Source organism: Limanda limanda, chromosome 2 (genome assembly GCF_963576545.1).
Source record: "Limanda limanda chromosome 2, fLimLim1.1, whole genome shotgun sequence".
NCBI lineage: Eukaryota > Metazoa > Chordata > Actinopteri > Pleuronectiformes > Pleuronectidae > Limanda > Limanda limanda.
Window position 1 is genome coordinate 19,311,744 of NC_083637.1, and position 19,877 is coordinate 19,331,620.

Consider the following 19,877-nt stretch of genomic DNA (forward strand, 5'->3'; position numbering starts at 1 on the left):
CCCCTCACCACCAGCACATCCAGCAGCATGTATTCCAAACCCCTGCCATGCTCTCAACACAGCTAAATCCCTCTCTGCTTGTATTAGACACAGTATTAAAAGTGACCCATTTTGTCAGGCTCCACTACTGGTGTCTGGATGTGTAGCGTAACAGACTGAGAGATGGGGTATGGCAGACGTAATCAACGGCCTTAAGTCAGGTCAGGAGTAGGATTTAATGACGCAGACGGCCATATTTCTCTATTAGAGGTGGAGGCCACTGAGTTCTTTCTACGTCTAGACAGACTCCCTCCAACAATCTTCTTTTATAAACACACACTCTTCTCCCGCTTTGGCCAAACATCCACCACTGTTGCTGATTTAGCCGTTGTGCCTTTTGTTTTCATCATCACAATACTTGCAACACATAGTAATTGTCGCCATGGGTGTTGAGCTAATTGTGACATAGGCACTGTGAAGCTGCGTCCTGAATATGGTTTGAAATCTTCAGTGGACAAGTATTTGTTATGCAAATGTGAAGTGAGAGAGTGGCAAACAGAGGGGGTGTTCTTTATGTTTCATCAAAATGCATGAGGTTGTTCATCTTGACCAAAATAACCATTTAAGATAAAAAATGCTGCTAGAATTGTGCAGTCAGTTTTCTGCAGCTTTGACCCAGCACATTTTGTGTCATCAGCTTGAAGAAATCCCTAAATTTGGTATAGTTCTGGTGTTCATTTGTGGCATTTATTTTAAATGAAGACAAATGCCAGGACTGCACAACAGTCGCACTGTTATTTAGTAAAACATCACTTATCTGTGGTTGCGTGTGTGGACGGGATTTTAATGATCCCTCACATACTCTATGCGCTCTGTTACAGTTTTCAGCTGGTCAGAGATGATGCCTTTATTTGCCCCGAAAGGGGTCATCACATGGGCAATGGGATTCATGCTGCTATCTGCTAATCCCCTGGCATTAGAAGCTGGCCTGGTAAAACTATGCCGTGTCATGCACAGTGCCATCCCAACCCCCGGTCTCACGGCACCTTGTGTCTGGAGCAGCTCCCTCCTGTCCGAATCAACACTACTCAGAACAAGATTCACCTGATTTTAAATACTTGTTTGACTGAACATTGACAACAGGAAAGGGACAGATTTGTAGAGCAATTTGTATATACACTCTCGGTGGCATGGTTCCCAATTTGCTAATGGCTTTGTAACCTTCTCAGTCCTTGAAGTAATGATAATGGATTTGGGCCACACAGCTCTGTTCCAGAGGGCTCTACACATTAGCTTTTTATCATCCTTTAAGGCTAAATACTTTCCAGAAGTACGGACACGGCAAACATCGTATTGTTGGAAAGGAAGCTAAGTAACCTGCCTGTGAGAGATTTGTAACCAAATCAACGACAACAGCAGAGGCTAGCACAAGCAGCACTGTGTTCAGCTTGTAACTCTTCCTCCTGAACCGAAAGGTTGGTGTGAATGGATTGATACAAGAGATGTGGGGGTTGTGAGTTTCTGTATTCAAAGTTTCTCAAAGCTAATCTGCCAAACTAGTTGGTTCGGTTTTGGTGACAAAGGATCCATTGATCCATTTGTTAATCATCTGACAAATCTTCTAATTTTACTCCACTAACCCCCAGTGCATCAATGTCCAGGAGTAAATTTCCTTTGCAAATATAAAAGTAAAAGAAGAACTAATTATGGGAGACAAGCACCTAAGTATAACGTTACCTGAGATGTTAATGTGTAACCAGTGAGCAAAATTTTCCCTGGACGTGGGGCATGGATTGTGCACGGCTTCTCGTAAAATCATTCATCCTCCAATGTCTGTCAGTTAGAGATAAATACAGAATATTTAAATAACTGCATATATATTTTAAGAGAGAACCAGGTTCATGGTGTACTGGATCATTATTTGACACTTGTCGGTTGACTCATAGTCATATCTGTGGAAAATTGTGATTGACACATTTGGTTTCTCAAAGATTTTTTTTTACCTCTGCCAAGGAGGTTATATTTTTGTCATGGTTGGTTTGTCGATTAGTTAGCAGATGTATGTGAAAATTACAGAATGAAAAAACCCTCAAACGTGTTGGAAGAACCAATCAAATTTAGTTAAATATGAAATTCATGGATCTTTATGAAACAAATCTGGCATGTTTAGCGGACCGATATTTATGAGTTTGGGTAGTTTTGTGCAAATTCAAATAAAAATTCTGGATCCAGTGAATTTAAATGTGGTTTCATAACGGGACTGTTGGGCCTTGGCGGAACTATGTGTTCTCCTGAGAGCCATTTAGTTTTTATATTGAAACGCTTAATGGCTTGCATATAATCTATCAACAGTGGCCAATTGTTTTTGTTTTCCTGTCATAGTTTGTTTGTTTTTTAACTATAACTTCTGCTTTTCTTGCCTTGTAATTATAATCTGTGTTAACATTTACTTTAGTTTTCTTATGAATCTTTTTCCTCCCTTTTTGAAAGATGTTGAAGTTACTTAAACAGCTCTTTGCTGTTTTTCTTCTCTCTATCCACCACAATCTTCTTTATTTCCTCTTCAGTCAATCTCCTGCACGGTTTGTTTATTGGGCCGTACAGAGCTGTGACTGGTCAGACCATCTGTGTATCAATTTACTGGAAGCCAATCTACTAGCAGTTGGAGGAAGGGAGTTATGGGAGCAAGGAGCAGAACAAGTGCCTCTTCGTAAAGGGAGAGGAGTAATCGGGAAGAGGGTGGGTTGAGGCTAATGTGGTCAGAGGGGCAGAGGACTAGGGAGTGTGGGTGGAGACCATGATTTGTGGTGGGGGGGGCTGAATAAACCCATAATGGATCTGGAAAGAGCTCTGTCCAGTCAGAGCAAGAGAAAACTTGACTGAGGTTAATGAGTTCAAAACCTTTTTGACTGACTCGTACACATGCTCCACATATTAGACCTTTCTTCACTAGGAAGGAATTTCTCAGCACACAGATCTCTGTAAAGCAAACGGCCGGTGACTTGATGATTAGCATTTGTCCTTGCTCAACATGACGATAATGACTGGCAAAATGGGCCATTCAGTGCTTGTCATCTCCCCACTCTCTTCATTCTCTGTGGGTTGTGTGTCATAGCAGGAAACTGTGAAGCCTCTTGGCTTTCACTATTCCAAACCACAGCTTTCCCCCTGTTTAATTTCAAGATGCTGGAAGTCATTTTTGTCATGTTTTTTGCATCTTCTCCTAAATGTACTGTTAAAAAAATTCCAGTGTTCTTTTATTGTGGTGTTTTAATAGCGATTGTTAAGTTAATTTTGCCTGCTCACGCATTATGAAGTGGTATTGTCAGTTCTGTGTTAGAGGAGTATGGAGAAGAACAAGGGTTTATAGAATTGTTGGCATCTCACGCTGCTCATTTCCTGTTTTTCAGACTCCTTTAAATTCCACAGAGGCCTCTTACCATAAATGGCACATCCTGTGGCTAACAGTGACATGTTTATCTCGTGACACTGGAGGAGTGCAGCATGGTTTAGCCTGAAGATAACGTCTTAATTAATTCTATTTTTCTTTTACAGGACATTTAAGTGAGAAGAACTGGCCATCCAAGACGAGTGAGCCGCAGGGCCCGACTTATTGGCAGCAACATCAGTGTCCACACCTTAGGAGGAGGGAATGAAACCGGATGGGGCTACCATGGAATCCACGGAACCCACCGAAGCTGCAGCGATACCAGAACCATCCCTGTCACTGGACAATGTAACAGAGCAGGCATCATCTCAACCAGAGGAAGCTGCAAGCGATGCAGCGGCCGGGCCTGCTCCAAAGACCAGTGGCAAGCCGGTGGCAGCAGATATCAAAGTCAAACCAATAGGTATTGCATGTAAATCACAGCCCAAAACCACATCTGCAGGGGTTTCTGGATCCAACACAAGGCCAGGTGCCGCCTCACACCGCACAAGAAATGACGTCAGTGCTTCTGCAGCTGTGACCAAGAGAACAGCAAGTGCGCCAAAAGCATCAGCAGCAGGGGCTGTACCTAAGCTGTATCCAAGACCGTTGGGTGGAGCAGCACCTTCCTCAACGTTCAAGAACCAAACCAGAGTTGCTGACAAGAAGCCTGCTGGACCCACCAGGACTACCTCTGGTGCTGCTGCCACAGCAACAAATGGTACCAAACCAACAACAGTGAATGTTCCTCCTAAGAAGAAACCTGTGGCTGAGACTGTTAATCTAGCAAGACCCAAAACCACAGGTGAGTCTGAAATCTGAACGAGATAAGTAAATTAAATGTGATTTAAAATTTCTCGCTTCATGTAGTGTCATGTAGGTTTTTGCTGAAAACCTGATCGTTTTCTTATTTCAACGGCCCCTTGTCTCTTATCTTTTTTTTGTTGCAGCATTTACCAGCAGGTCAGCAGCGTCCACTGCCCCTAAACCCAGCACTTCAACCACCACAAGAGCTGGTGGTGCTCTTGCTCCAAGGACCACAAGGTATTACCATCACAAACAGCCAACAGATGCTTTAATGACATTGTGTACATTTTGAATCAAGTTATGTGTTTGCTAATCTCATAGCACATCCGCTATCTTCTGACGGCAAGTTGGTCTCTGGAGGCAACAGCCAATATTTTTCCAACTGGATATTCAGATCGACTGCACCTTTAATTTGCTGCACACTGTCTACAAACCTACGAGTCCACATGAGTTAACCTGTTAAGCTGCACCGGCTCACGGGCTGGCCGGTGCTGCCGATAAGCCTCGAACATTGTTATTTTCAGAAATGCGTCGTACTGCTAGGTACTGATGCAATAATTAATTGTACCGATCACCAAAGCCGGTACAATTAACGTCTCGGTCAAGACACTAACACAAAAAAAAACAATCACAAAGTCGACATCACTCACCTAAGAAGCATCATATTAATCCACAGATCGCTAACATTCCAACAAAAATAGTCTTGGTACATTGCCAAAGGTCCAGACGATCCAATCCAGTAACATAATCAGTCCAAAACACACTATTACATCAAAGAATAGCCACAGTCAGCTGTTGCGTAATCTCAGCGCAGCCAGCATCAAGATGTAAACAACATGAAAGATGTTTATTTGTATAAATTTTAAACCATATGACCAGTTTTGCCTTTATATAAAAGTATGATTTTGAGTGTAAAAGTAGCTTTTTTAGCCTAGTTGGTTACCATAGTTCCAAATGGCCTTTGTGGAAAACGCCTAGACATGCCCTTAGAAAAAAATCTGTGAAATATTCATTTTCTGTGGTATTGTTATCAAATTTGAACCTGGGCTAGTCAAGGCTTCATGCTAGGGTCCCAGTGTGTTTTTCAGCTCATACGTCCCAGCTAGAGTAATCTGCAGGCATCTGTTTAACAAAAAATATTCAGGCGGAAATAAAAACCTTCTACTTCACTGTGTTCCAACTAGGGATGGGCATTCGATTAAATTGTCTTAATCGATCGTCGGGAGATTTAATGACAAATTTTCGATTAATCATTAATATTTTTATATTCAAAAATTCACTATTTATAGGCTATATAAAAATGCAGTGAAAATAAAAAAAAACAAAGCGTGTTTCCTCATTCAGATCTTTATTACAAGATGAACAAAATATGCGCTGCCGTAACCTCAAGCAGCGGAGCCGACAGCTAGAAGCCGGTGCTACTAAACACTAATAATATAAAAAAAACAAGCATGTTAAACAATTACTTAACCACAAATATATAATACTTAGGTCTGACAGGTTTTGCCACATGTAACTAAAACTATCAAACAAGGCACCGAGTCGAGAAAGCTTCATAAAAATAACTAGTAACTCACATACAACTTCAGCACCAGCCTACTGACTTGTGTTGAGAAAGATGACATGTTAACATGCTCTGGAGTCAGACGGGAACGCAGCCTGGTGACCGTCAGTCCAGCCGCCGAAACAACTCGCTCTGAGAGGACTGACGTCGCCGTGATACCATACAGTCTATGCATGATACACAGGTAGCTCCGTGCTAACTTGGCTAGCCTGGGGAACGTTATTCTCTGCTCGTTGTGCATGGCAGCTCCTCCGTGCTAACACCGAGTTGATGCTAGGTTGAGAGTGAGACCGAGAGCAGGACGCGCCGCCATTAACCAGCGTCGGATGTGCGTTCTTCAAGTGGTACATCATTTGAGTCGTGGCCGAGTTGTACTTAAACACAGCTTCGCAGTGTTTGCAGTGAACCAAGTCATTGTTTAATTCTAAATGGTCCCAAGCTAAACTTCGCCATGACTTCTTCGTGTTTACTTTGGAAATGGTAACACGGTAACTCGCAGGTAACTGAGTAGGTCTGTGGCGTTTTTTTCAAACACTGCCCCCCCAGGTCAAATGTGTAATTACCCAATTAATCGATGAAAACATTATTTCATCGAGGAAATTCTTAATGATCAATTAATCGATCGTCGATTAATTATGCCCATCCCTAGTTCCAACTGCTATTACTCAATGTCAGTAGCACTTAGACTGATTCTGACTGTTGGGGGGGAAAGTTCAGAATGTTACCTTTCAAAGAGACCAAGATCATGCATGTACTCCAAATGGTTCAAGAACAGCTTTCAATTTACTTTCGGTACTCCTCAGACAGGCATTTTAGGCGAATCTCACCCGCTGCTTAAGAGGCTACACGTTTTTCTGTGTAAGATGCAAACGGCGAAGCTTTTTGTCAAAGTTTGTGTTAAGGTTCCTGGCGACATTTTGGCCAATCTCTTTTAACAGCTGCTTATGAAAGCAGATATATTAAAAAGCAATTAGCCGATGCTTTTTGGTCTGTGTTCCACCTCTTCTGCTCTCCACACCAGGTGTTTGCCTGCGGGAAACTGAAGCCTGCTCTTACATGACTTCCAGCAAAATCTTGTCTTTTTACAGATATTATTTGGTTAGGAAGCAATTTATTTTATTGACAAAATAAACAATACCCATCATCTTCCTCATTGTGTTACTTTCTCTCTGAGATCTTAATGTTGAATTCCCTTCAAAAGCTGGATGAGAGGGTGACTTTGTTTATCTTGATGGCCTGAAAGGGAGCAGCGTATAATGAAGTCCATTATGGTCTTTGGGCCGTTATTGAGTCAAATTTCGCTTTGCGAGTGTGAGTCATGTTAACAGAAATAACCTGAGACAGAGGCCCTTATCAGAGCCACTGATACTGAAGAACAGTGGCTTTGTCCACAACAGACCCCCTGGCAGCAACCAGCCCCACCTCCCCAGGGCAGAGCACTGTTGACTCAGCTCCTAATCCCTCTTATAATGGGCCAATGGTTAGGATAGGTTGTGATGTAATCAGACTGAACTGGCTTGAGTGCTGCTCTCAAATGAGCATTTGGCTGAATTTCATTGTTGACCCAGTCATTCACTGCCCTTTCAACCTGGGAGCTTTTGTTAGTTAAGATACTGAAGATATCAGGTTAAATCTATCATCTGCTGCCAAATATTATCAGCTGGAGCCCAAAGCTATAGGGACAAATCATTTTCCTTCAAACGTTTTTTAAAATTTTTAATTTTTTAAAAAGTTTTTTTACTTTATTAGCGTGACAGTCATTCCTGTAAAAGAAGTGGTCTCCAAAGTTTGAAGTCATGATTATAATACACCAATCTACCCACAGGATGTAGTGTTCTGTACTGAGAGTTCTGATTAGATTCTGTCTCCACATGTCTTCCGCCTTAATGTCCTCTTATTAAATTAAGGAATAATGTGCTGCTTTCTGCTACATCACTGTTTTCTGGAGAAGCGGCAGGCAATCGACTTCTGTCCGTGCTCGAATAATCAAAATGAATGCCTGTCAGAGATGCTCCAGCTTCCAATTAAAAGAGTAGACTGAGCCATTTGTTTAGTTATGGCTGAAACAAACTGTTACCTCTCTCAGTTTAATGTTATGATTATTTATTTCTATGCATTCACTGGAATCTTGAGAATAGTTGCAGTTTTTGATTGTTAAATTACTTTATACATCAATTAATTCAGCTCTGTCTCTTTTAAAAATCTTATGACAGTTATGGAAAAGTATCTGTTGGATTTAACAATACTATATTTGGTAATTTGTGTGTAAGTGCCAGGGTGTGTACTCAGAAGCTCATCCTCTGAATTAATCAGATGAGGCATTTCAAGTGTAGGAGTCTGATTACAGTAACACATAATCCTTGTTGTTGCTTGTTCCGCAGGACGTGACATTGGGCACTTGCTGCTCGGGGGGGGGGGGGGGTACAACAGAACTGCAGCAGGTGGTCTGCCCTTCTGACAGACGATGCATGTTGCATTTTGTGCCACCTGTATGTGGTGCATGTGGGCGATGGCCAAGTCGGTAGCGTGTCAAATTCTTTGTGTAGCAGCAGTGGTGTGCGTTTCAGTCCGTAATGGTTGGTGCTGTCTGTCTGGCAGAGTCGAGCACTCACATTCTCTCACCTCAAGCAATGACTTGTATACTTCCATTGCAACATATGCAACAATGTTGAATGGTGTTCAAGGAATTGCCAAATAAACAGCTGAAGTCCTTGGTTACACTACTGCAGGTATTAACTGTTATTTTCCCCTCTGTTTTAAAAGAGAAATCTTTATCCACATCACCGTTCTGCAAAATATTTCAATCCAGATGAAAATACAAAATTGACGACACATTTTGAGCATTTAAGGCCAGTAGGTTGCTCCTGAGGTCAACATCCATGATCTATCAAATACCAGAGATGAACATTGTTGGGATGCTCAGTGATCTTTTCTTCTGTCCTGGTATATAGCTGCTGTTATTTCTTGCATATGTTCATTACAACAGTGGACCTGTGCAAAGTAATTTGTGACATCATGTTTACCTAACTCTCTGCTTTACATACGTATACAGAGAAACCAGAGGTTTTTTTTGTCTGTAATTCCAGCTGTGCCATAAAGTATTTCAAGTTGCTGAGACAACAGCCGTCATAGTCGCAAAGGAACCCACATTAACTTTTTTCAAATCAAATACATGCAAGTCAGTTCCTCATCTCGTCTAGACATGTTTTGGCATAAAGCACAGACAATAAGGCCTGTTGTAACACAAACATGTTGTAGTAGCTCACACTGCCTGTATCCAAATGTAAAGACCATCCCCACTCATGAAGCATTAATGTTAACTGGTCCAAAGGGAGAAACTATATTACTTTATTATCAGTCTCGTTCATGAAAGGCAGATAACATTCGGTAATATCCTGTGAAAAGTGTTAGTGCTAAACGAAGGTGAAAATAAGATTTGACCTATGATGGAGAAGGAGGGAACTGCTGGATTGGTTTTGGTTATGGGGGCTGTACAGTTTCAGCTCTGTGCTTATTTCTTGGTTACAGCATGACAGCAGGACATCTCTATGATCTATGAGAACCCTTGGTAACTGTATTCAGGGTCAAATCTGGCTGCTGCTTGGCTTTGCTCTCCTCCAGTGATAGCTTCTGGTGTCCTCGCACTGACTGAGCAATCAGTCTTTGTCCACCCAGCCCCCATTTCAATCTCTCTTCCCCCTTCATCCCTCTTTTCTGCCGTCTGTGCATGTACAGTTCCGGGCCTTTGGCCAGGATCTCCTCAAACCCTCCTAACAGCTTCCATGTAGTGCTCTAACTCATTCATCATTTAACTGCATACAGAGACTGAAAAATTAAGTGAATTTGTATAACACGAGATGGACGGCGATTATGCCTTCATGTTGCTTAGCAGTCAGGTTGGATGATTCATTTTAAGAGTTGGTGGATATTATTGGCAATGGATGTAATTGCAGTAGGATAGTATTTTTTGGTCTTGGATATAGAGCTTGACCTCATTATTTTAACGCTGAACCTGCTGTATTGGATAATTTATTAAAACTATACCAAATACAAGGCAATTATTTGGGCAAACCCCATTCTTCTCCCTTTAATTATCACATTTTCTTTTTCCCTCAATGTCTCGTCTCCTGATTTTCTTCTGTGTTGCTCTGTTGGACATATAACTGTCACTTCTCCCTGACGGACTTGGCAGGGAAGCAGGATTACTGTCCTAACAGCGAAGACCAATGTCATCCATCATGGTGACAGTGGGTGTCTAGGGCCTTGTAAGAGCCGAACCCTGTCTGCCCCTGCTATTGCTAGGCTGCAACACTTCATATAAACCCTCCACTGAGCTGATTCAGGCCACACTTTATTGTCAAGGAGATAACTGTGGGCCCACACAAGCCCAAGGAATGTGTGCTCTTCTCAGGAAGGGAGTAAAGCAGCTGGTTTTGGACGGCCTACAAGCCAAACATGGCATTGTTCGGGTGCCTTATTTTCATTTGTTGTCTCGGAGGGGGCTCTTGAAGTGATGAGCGTGTACTTAAACTGCATTTGTATTTGTAGGAGGAGCTTACCGCAGCAGGGATAAAGTGTACATCCTGACCAAGACCTCTCCTTTCTCTTGGGCTTGATTGAAACAGTATAATTTAATCCACCAGCCTGGGTATGCCAAGAGAGTTGAGCCTCCCAGCTGTGTTTTCAGAAGAACGAGAGGAAAGAGTCATGGATGGAGAGTGGCTTCAGCAAATCTCCCCCGGCTCATGTTTACACTTTGATTTTGGGCCAAACAGATGTTGCAGCTGCTCAGCATGTCAATGCCAAGCGTGCGCGGTTTTCCATCGGTCGTAAACATTTGAGAATATTGACTTTTAAAACGAAGAAAGCCCATAAAGTGTCACTATGTCTCTGTGTTGTCCTTTGGCCTGAAGAAGACCTTTTGTTTGGTCATTAAAATCCTGTAGATGGTTGTGTAGTTCCCCTCATCTTCTCTCCACTCTGTGATTTGTATTGATTCCAACCCTGTGTTGGCAGGAAATGTAATCCATACTAATACACCAACAACAGAACCACAGCCGCCGCCCACAGAGGGTGTGTGGAGTAGGGGCATTAGTGTGGATGTGTATTCCTCTCCATGGCGTCCCACCGGATCAAACCTTTATGAATTATGACTCCCCTTGAAAGGGAGGAAGGAGGGGTAAGGGCTGTTTAGGCTTATGTGTCTGTGACCTCCCCCTATTCTCTTTATTATCCTTAACGCTTCACAGGCTTCACTTGTACTCCTACATTTTGGTTTGAAAATGCGTCTGAGGGGTAAAAACAATGACATGGACACGTGCAACAGCTTTTCAAAACCTATTCATCGTAAATTCATGAGGCTCCCATCACAGGACTCAGTGTCAGAAAAAGCCAACAACTTGCTTTGCCTCGGCTACCATTGTAGAACCAACATGGATAATCATTTTTAAGCACTGCTGACCCTGTTGTCTTTGCTAACAGCTGTTGTGCTGTTAAATTCTTTATTACAATGGAACTGCTTACATGTGTAGGAGATGAGCTGCTATTCCAGTAATCTGTACCAATGTCATTGTCCTCATGGAAGCATATGCCTAGTGTTCGTGAGTGGTCTCAAGATATGCTTTTTAAGCATGTAAGTATGGACTGAGATTAAATTCGATACAGAGCCAGCTCGGACAGAGATGGTGGACAGAGATTATTTCAATTTGAGAATGCTGTTTTCAAATGAAAATGTAGTTGTATGGACGTAACCTTAGAAGATGCCATTCACTCAGTTTTGTCTGCATTGACTCATAATTGAGTAGACTTGTCTATTCAGATTTTCCTGGAATACAAGATTGGATATAAAAAGAAACTGCACTTCACATTTCAATCCATCTCTCATAATGACAGCCAAATGCACTGTCCCACTGCAGTGAGTCCTTGTCTGCAGTAGCTGTGTGATCTCAGGAGGAAACAAATGGTCATTGTATCGGTTATTGTCATGTGGGAGCGGCATCTGTGTGCAGGCATGCTACTCCACTGAAAGCCATCAAAGTCTGCGGATCTCTGTCGGTTCTTGCGTTCATCATCAGCCATGTCACAAAACCAAATTCAAAGGAAGACATTGTTGTAATTGGCGGCTGGGTCACACAGTTTCCTTAAGGCAGTTGCGTTTGATTATGCTTCTGTTGTTGGAAAAAAGTCGGTCTGTTTGAATAGAAACAGATGTCGTACAGATAATTTACGGAACTGAGGTTTTCCTTTGTTTTCGAACACCAGAATTCCAGTTTAGAAATGAGGACTAGTGCCGCCTGTGGCTAGCTACTCGCTCCTCTCACCGTTTGAAGCCGTTTGTAGGTTAGCCAGTGCAGCACTACGTCGCAGCACAGACCAGGTCCAATTCTTGGAGCCTGACAAGACAAATGTATTGTGTGGAGATTTCACAGAGCCCAGTATAGCACATCATTAGCTGCGCTGAAAGTCTGATGCACAGAAGCTGTTCAGAGCAGGACTGTCCTCTTTAGTGGGCCACTGTTTGATGCTGACAGCAGTTATCTCACTTAACTCCTTTGATTTGTGTTCTTTTACCCGCTGTTCTCCCTGGTCATCTTTGTTTCTCTGCTTCATGTATTTCTTGTTGTTCCACTCACCAATCCCTTCCCTCTCCACAGAAACACTCTATATCTGCTCCTGTCTCGTTCCCTTGCCTCGCTCTCTTCTACCTTTTGTATTACTTCTTCACTTTGTTGAAGACAGCACATCCCTGACCTTGCATCTTGGTGGAGAAGGGGGCATCAATGTGGCAATAGATGGATGGTGCTTTTTTTTGAAATTGTGATTTACATCAGGACGGGTCATGTCTTTAATCCCGTAAATGAGTGTGGTGGTGTAGCATCACATTCCATGTTTGGACCTTTGCCAACAAGAAAATCAGCTGTTTGCTTTTGTTGGATTTTTTTCATTGTTGTGGTTTTTTTCTCTTCTTCTCTGCCTCCAGACCGACTACCGCTCCCTCAACCGCTCGACCTGCACCCACCACATCCAGGCCCACCACGGCCATAACCAGGCCCTCCGCCACTGCAACTGCTAAAACTGCTGCTTCAAGAGTCACCGCAGGGCCCTCTACTGGCAGGAGCACAGCAGCACAGCCTCCCAAAGCAGCCACTGCAGCTAAGAAAGGTTAGACGTTTTGCTTTGTTCTGACCCCGAGACACATACTCTAGGTTTCATTTCCTTTCAGATAAGTTTTTGAATATGAATGGCGTGATGGTATGATTATTTTAATTTATATATTTCTAGAACAGTTCATCCACAATGTTTTAAATACCTAAAAAGTGTATCTCGTAGAAACTTTTAATAGACATAGATTGAGCTCAAATATCATAAGTGGTCAGTTTTTAATTCACAACTTTTTTTAATTGGGACAATTGAATTTGACTGTTTTTGTTTTTGCACCAGATGTTGGTCGACAACCTTCCGCTACAGGAGTTAAAAAACCTGCAAATGCTATAACATCAGCCGCTACCAAAAAACCTGAATCCTCAAAACCCACCGCTGCCACGAAGCTCAACTCTGCATCCAAATGTCCTGCAGTAGCAACAGACTCCAAGGTGTCCCGGCCCGCTAAACCTCCTGCAACAAAACCAGCCACGACTGTTAGGTTCCCTGCCCTCAACAACCCCCCCCTCGGTCGAGCCCCACCTTCCTCTCCAGCTGGCAGACCTGCAAACGGCAGCACCTCTCTGTCAAAACGTGGAACCAAACCCACCCAGGCTGTCCCCCCCTTCACTTCTGTTAGGAAGACAGGGCTTTCAAGTACAACCACAGCTGATAGACAAGCACAGAGAGCTGCCAGAGCAGAGGTAGCAGCTGCCACAGCATCCACTGTTCTCGCAGAAACACGAGCAGAGGCTGCAGTGACCTCACCACACGAATCCTTACTTGCTGCACCGGAGGAGGTCACTCCCCCTGTCTTGGCTCAGGATCCCCCACCAGAGGAGCTTCCTCAAGACGCTGTGCAGAGCCATGCCGCTGGTCCCTCTCCTCCGCAAAGCCCCATCAGGACGGCCCTACCAGAAACCTCTCCACCCCAAGACCAGCTGGAAAGCAGTGCTTCCTCAGTCCCAACGCAGGGGCAGGTCCCTGCAGAGCCTGCATTACCTGTGGCCTCCCCTCCAAACCTATGTGAAGATCCTGTTTACTTGTTCTCAAACCAAACCCCCTCTACATCGAAAGCTATCCCAGCTGCAACGAATGTCATCCCTCTGATAGTTCCTCCCATCAATCTAAATGAGGAGGAGGATGAAGAGGAGAGGGAAGGCAGCCAGCTGGTTTCTCTGTCTGAAATGAGTGGGACCACACAGCCGACAGAGGAGTCCCGCCCGGGCTCAGCTGGACCTGTGGCGGGGTCTGCTTGGCGAGCCGGTGGCGCCTTGTTCTCTGAGCTGGACTCTGAAGATGTAAGCGGCAGCCAGCAGGGTGCGTCCGAGTTGAGCGCCCCTGGTGTCCTGGAGGGCACAGAGAGCATGGACGACCTGGGGGACGGCAGTCTCAAAGGAGCCATGGACATGGAAGGAGCCTCGGCGGGATCTCCCGACTTTGAGAGGGTTCCCGAGATCCCAGCGAACGACTTCGATGAGGATGAAGACGAGGACGACGATGACAACGATCGGGTGTGCGATATGGATGTGGGCTCCGAGCGGGCGGATGATCTGCAGAGACCCAGGCATGACAATGATGTGAATGATGCGGAGGAGGAGGAGGAAGAGGAGGAGGAGGAGGATGATGAAGATGTGGATATGGCTAGTGAGGGGGTGACAGAGAGTGGGCTGGAGAGCTATGGGAACGCTGATGAGGATGACTTTGCTGAGGATGAGAGGCTGGACAACCTGAACAGAGTGGCCCAGCCGCCACCGCCTGCCCCTCCTCTGCTGCCCTCTGCCCCAGCTGCTCAGTGGGACCAACCCAACCCCTTCATTGAAGCCTGGGCAGAGTCTTTGCAGCCACAGCAGGTTCCTGAGCATGTCTCCCAGGAAGAAGGAGCAGCAGCAGCAGCGAGCCCTTTGGCCGACCCTTTTCAAGTAGACTCTGAAACCCCAACGCAGGCCCCAGCCCAAGCCTGGCTCGGACTCGGCTCTGCTCCTTTTTTTATTGACAACCAAGGAGCCCCTCATCATTCCTCTGTCGAAGATGAGCCCATACATCTGGACGCCCAATTGATGTTGGACCAGTCCAGCCCACTCCCGACGCAGACCATGGCCCCAGTTCCCCTCTCTGCCCCAGGAATGTCTCTGTCTAGCACCGTGAGCAGTGAGACCAGCACACCTGACGACCTCTGTGACTACAATCGAGATGAGAAGCTCAAGTCACGAAATGCACTCGCCCCAATGCTTTCTCCCCAGCCAGACCTGGGCACCCAGATAAACAGAGGAGAGGAGGAGGAGGAGGAGGAGGCAGAGGATGAGGCAGAGACCCTGCCAGCTGATGAAGTCCTGGGAGGACCTGCAACCGCCCCCACCTCCAACCCCTCCTCCTCTTCAGTGACAGAAGACGAGGCCAGCGACACAGAGGGAGAAGCACAACTGGACGACTCCTTGGAAAGTCCAGCGCTCAGCCACTTGACCTTCGACGGCCAGCCGCTAGCGCAGGGCGGCCTGTCCACTGTTGATGAAGCAGAGGAGGCTGAGGAGGGCAGCGCACGGGGGGACACCACCCCACCGTCGGCAACCTCATTGGCGTCGTACGGCTTTGACACCATGACCACAGCTTCAAACTCGAATGCCCAGTCCACCGGGGAGAGCTGCATCAAGAGCCCTGGTATCTTCTCCTTGGAAGAGCTCCCTGAGGAGGCCAAGGAGCCCGGGCTCACCCCACAGCCCCTCACCCAGGCGGGCCTGGCAGAGCAGCAGTACATAGAGCACCGCCAACTGGAAGCAGGGTCAACTGAGTTTGTCCGGGGGAATGCGCCTGGGTTGGATGAAGCCCCGGACGTTTTGTCCACTCCGTGCACTTTGCAGAAACCAGAGGAAAACCCAGATGACATCCAGCCTGCCTACTATTCTGCTATCTGTGAAAAGACTGAGAACTCTTTTGCAGGTAACGTATAGCTCATCATCTCCCTAACAGCCTGAATAACGTCCCCCGTCTCCCTTTGACCCTGTTCTACTCTCCCCCAAAACAATATCATGCTGTAGTTCCTGTTGTCAATGTTTGTCGAGAAATCTCTGGGGGTGGATGTAATCAAAGTTAAAAACCTAAAAAACAAAACAGAGAGCAAAAAAGGGAAGAAATAAAGAGGAGAGCAGTGGCTCTTCCCTCTGATATAACATTTATATTACGAATATATGGCTTCCTGTATGTGCAATAGCTACTACTATTTACTCCTAATGTGTGAGCGTGTCTGGGTTTCTGTTTTATTTAACACGAAAATTATGTCATTGTTCTGAACTGGCATGGATAGGACTTTGCAGCTCTTTAAAAAAGAAAACAAAAAAATCTGCCTTAACAAAAAGAAATGTGGAATGAACTGTTGAACATGTATTTATCCGTAAACTTTTTACAGAACAAAGCTGTTAGTTGACGATGAGTTCTGATTCTGTATTCATGTTTGATTTCTCCTACCTTACAATACAGGCAAATCTTCCTTATTCCTGTGTTGTGTTTATCCATCTTTTGGAGTATTGAACCTTAAAACTTTAAATAAAGATTCGATTTTTTTACCATGACGCACTCTCTCACCGTACAGTTTTGTTGAAATGAGTGATAGGACTATTTAAGGTCTCTCGAACTATGTTCAAGACAAGTCAAACTCAACTGGTTTTCATTGCAAGGTCACGCACCCAGTGGCTCTAGACAGCTCATAATATTACATTTATTATATTTTCACTCAGTCACAAGTTGCAGTCGACCAGTGCTACTACTACTACTGCTGCTACACACACTCATACTGTACATACGTTTCCATATCTTGATATGATTGGAACTCAACCCCAAATATTTGACTGGTCTGTAAACCACCTAACTGGAAAGAGAATCTGCTATGAACTGATCGTCAATACCACAAGACCTTTACATCCGCGGATCCACCTTCGGCATCTGGAGCGGGGAAGAAGTTTGGCAGCTTGTCGTGGAGTCTCCAGAAGAACGTGCAGCTGCTCATTCCTCTGCTGCTTTAATGTCCCTCCAGTTGACTGGGTGTGTTGCTGATTTAGATTCTCTCTCCTGACTTTATTTTTTCTCTCAAGCATTCTTGCTGCATTGTTCCACATTGACGTATTACTGTTAGCTTGCGCATGTCACAGTTGCATTATGACTTTTCTTTTTTTCATCTCATTACTATGGGTTGGTTTGTTCAGGGTCATCAAATTAGATTAAGTTAGAATAAAACGTCTGGCTGTGACTTAATTCCTTCTAAAGTCGAGCTTTAATTTCAGTTTTCCTGCGATGCTGGATGTCTATAAATGCATGGGGAGCTTCTGCATGTATCACTGGATGACTAACCATAACCTCCATTCACGGGTGACGAGTTTTTCTCACCATAGTTGATAGTGTTTGCATATACAGGAAGTTGGCTGCTTTTGTTTTTTGCACATAAAATAAAATCAAGAGGGGAAAAAAAAAACTTGTTAAATACGCATAGTTGCTCTCTGCACAAATCTCCCAAGCCTGACCTCGGTCACCGCCCCCAGTCACCTCCCCATGGGTCACTACTTTCTGGTTACTCCAATGCTATGAATGTTTACTGCTGCTGCTGCACAGCTTGCAAACAATATCCCACTGTCACTTGTTGAAAGTACAAAGCTACAGTTAACGGCGGGTCCGTTTGGTGCTGTATTCCACTGTCACACCTCTGTGATTGCCTTCACAATGCTTCTACTGTTCTGCACCCTTACCTCTTACACCCTTCTGCTTGTACTCACTGCACTGCTGTCACTGTCCTGCTGCTTGTCACTTCTGTTTTTTACAACATCACACTTTCTGTAATCTTCCTTCCCACTTCCTCTCACACACAGGCTTCACTGCACTACCGCACCGCCGCGAGCACGCAGCGTACCCCAGAACCTACTGCGACATGGTCAAGCCTCTCTGCGCCGCCGCCGCCGCCTCGCCAAAGCTCACCTGTGCCGACCTCCCGCCGAGGAGTCTCCGGCAGCAGGCGCTGAGCCCGCAGCTCCGCAGGCTGGAGCAACACCAGAGACACCTGCTGGAGATGCAGCAGCGCAGGGAGCAGCAGAACATGCCGCTGGAGGAGGCCGAGCAGGAGAGGAAGAGGAGGGAGGAGGAGGAGCTGAGGAGGAAGAAGGACGAGGCAGAGGAAGAAATCAAAAGGAATAAAGAGCAGGAGAAGAAAAGGGAGCAGGCAGAGGAGGAGATGAAGTTGAAAAAAGATGAGGAGAGGAAGACGAGAGAGCAGGCCGAGATGACGAAGAGGGAAGAGGAGGAGCTGAAGCAGAGGAGAGACTTGGAATTGCAACTGCAGGAGCAACAACAGGAGCTGAAGCAGAGGCAGCAGATCATGCAGTGGCAACAAGAGCTGCAACAGTCGAGTCCAGGTCAGACCGTGCTGCTGTCCCCCTCCTCTGGGCTCTGCACCATCTATGAGGCTCTTGAGAACAGTGATGAAGAGGAGGATGAAGATGAAGAAGAGGGAATAAACCAGCTGAATCCCTCTAAAGAGAAGAAGCCCAAGAAAGAGACGACAAATTTAAAGATAGTCAGCGACTTTGAAAGAGTGATTTCAGATACAGAAAAACATCAAGACTCTTTGCCATCAACCAACAACCACCCAGAAGCCCCCGAGACACCCAGCCCTCCCTCCCAGGATGATGACAGCTCCTCCCCTTGCCCCCCCGAGTCCCCGGAGCGACCTGCACCCCTGGACCTGGACTGGGGCAAGAAAGTGGACATAGTCCAGCAGCTGATCAATCAGACCCTGCTGCTGAACGGAGACGGCTGCTCGTCCTTGCTGCGGATGGCGGGGTGTGCAGGAGGCACCCTGAGCCCCCTGGAGAGCAGCCTGTGGCCCACCCTGCTGCCCCCCCTCACCCCTCCCTCTGCCACCGTCACCTCCGTCAGTAGTTTCTCTCCAGAGGCGACTGGAAGCTCGCCACAGGGGGAGTGGACAGTGGTCGAGCTGGAGACGCATCACTGAGGAGCGAGTGTGTGATTTAACTCTCCGCTACTGTTACACATCGATAACACACACACACACACACACACACACACAGGGATGATGACACACTAGCTTTCTACTCGCACACATAAACAGGGTGATACACATGTTTTCTCAGCCCACTTTATCTCCCTTAATTGTTACCATACACACAATTAAGCAAATGAGTTCTGAGAACAGCTGTAAAAGATGAAGTAAATGTTTGCACTGGGAAAAACTAATTCCCAGAACAAATTACATCACCTGTTAAAAGAAGATAGACTACATCACTTAGATGACCATCGTATTGTAATGAAGGTCGCAAATCTCATTGGAAAGTATTTTAGAAAAATAACCACATGAGACAAATCAATAATTGTTTTCGCAATTTACAAAAAAAATTTAGGGAAGGATCAAATACTGCCCAGTCCTGTAGATCTGTAAACCTGTGGTGCTGTGGATCAGTGGGTCTCAACCAAATCTTTAAGTGGTCGAGAAAGAATTATCAAGATTAAAGAGCAGCAAAATAGATGTATATATTTCAGGCTTTCCCGATAAGTGCTTTGCCCCCCCCCCCCCCCCCCCCCCCTTAAACTACTGAATTCCTTTACCTTTTTTAAGGCTTTATAAAGTGTTATGGTGGAGCAACCTGAGGCCGATGCATCACTTGCAGTTGAAGTGGTCACAGCCTGTATACAGGAGATCAAAAACTCATTAGGCAAGAGAGAGCACCAGCTGAGGATTCACCTGAGAGACACAGGGATTTTCTAACTGGAAGAACAAGCACATTTTTCACAGATGCTAATTCTTGGTGCTACTGCTGAACAACTGACTGTTTCTTACAAGTATGTGACCTGTTTATTGATGCAAAAAAAACCCGTGGGGGACTTCATCATCATAAGACTCTCCGGTGATGGTAACTAGTTACCAGCCCCAACAAAGTAAATGGTTAGTTTGAAGATTTCAAA

At 45.2% G+C, this 19,877-nt stretch overlaps 1 protein-coding gene across 1 annotated transcript in view; it reads left to right on the forward strand.

The window, feature by feature from the left end:
* prr36a (proline rich 36a) overlaps nucleotides 1–19,473 on the forward strand; it is a 28,446-nt gene extending 8,973 nt beyond the window's left edge. The window contains exons 2-6 of the mRNA XM_061084071.1: nucleotides 3,535–4,211; nucleotides 4,357–4,450; nucleotides 12,757–12,938; nucleotides 13,218–15,854; nucleotides 17,771–19,473. Coding sequence (XP_060940054.1) covers nucleotides 3,632–4,211; nucleotides 4,357–4,450; nucleotides 12,757–12,938; nucleotides 13,218–15,854; nucleotides 17,771–18,909 — 4,632 coding nt within the window. The 5' untranslated portion in view covers nucleotides 3,535–3,631 and the 3' untranslated portion in view covers nucleotides 18,910–19,473. The remainder of the gene's footprint in view (nucleotides 1–3,534; nucleotides 4,212–4,356; nucleotides 4,451–12,756; nucleotides 12,939–13,217; nucleotides 15,855–17,770) is intronic.
* Nucleotides 19,474–19,877: the final 404 nt, after the last annotated feature.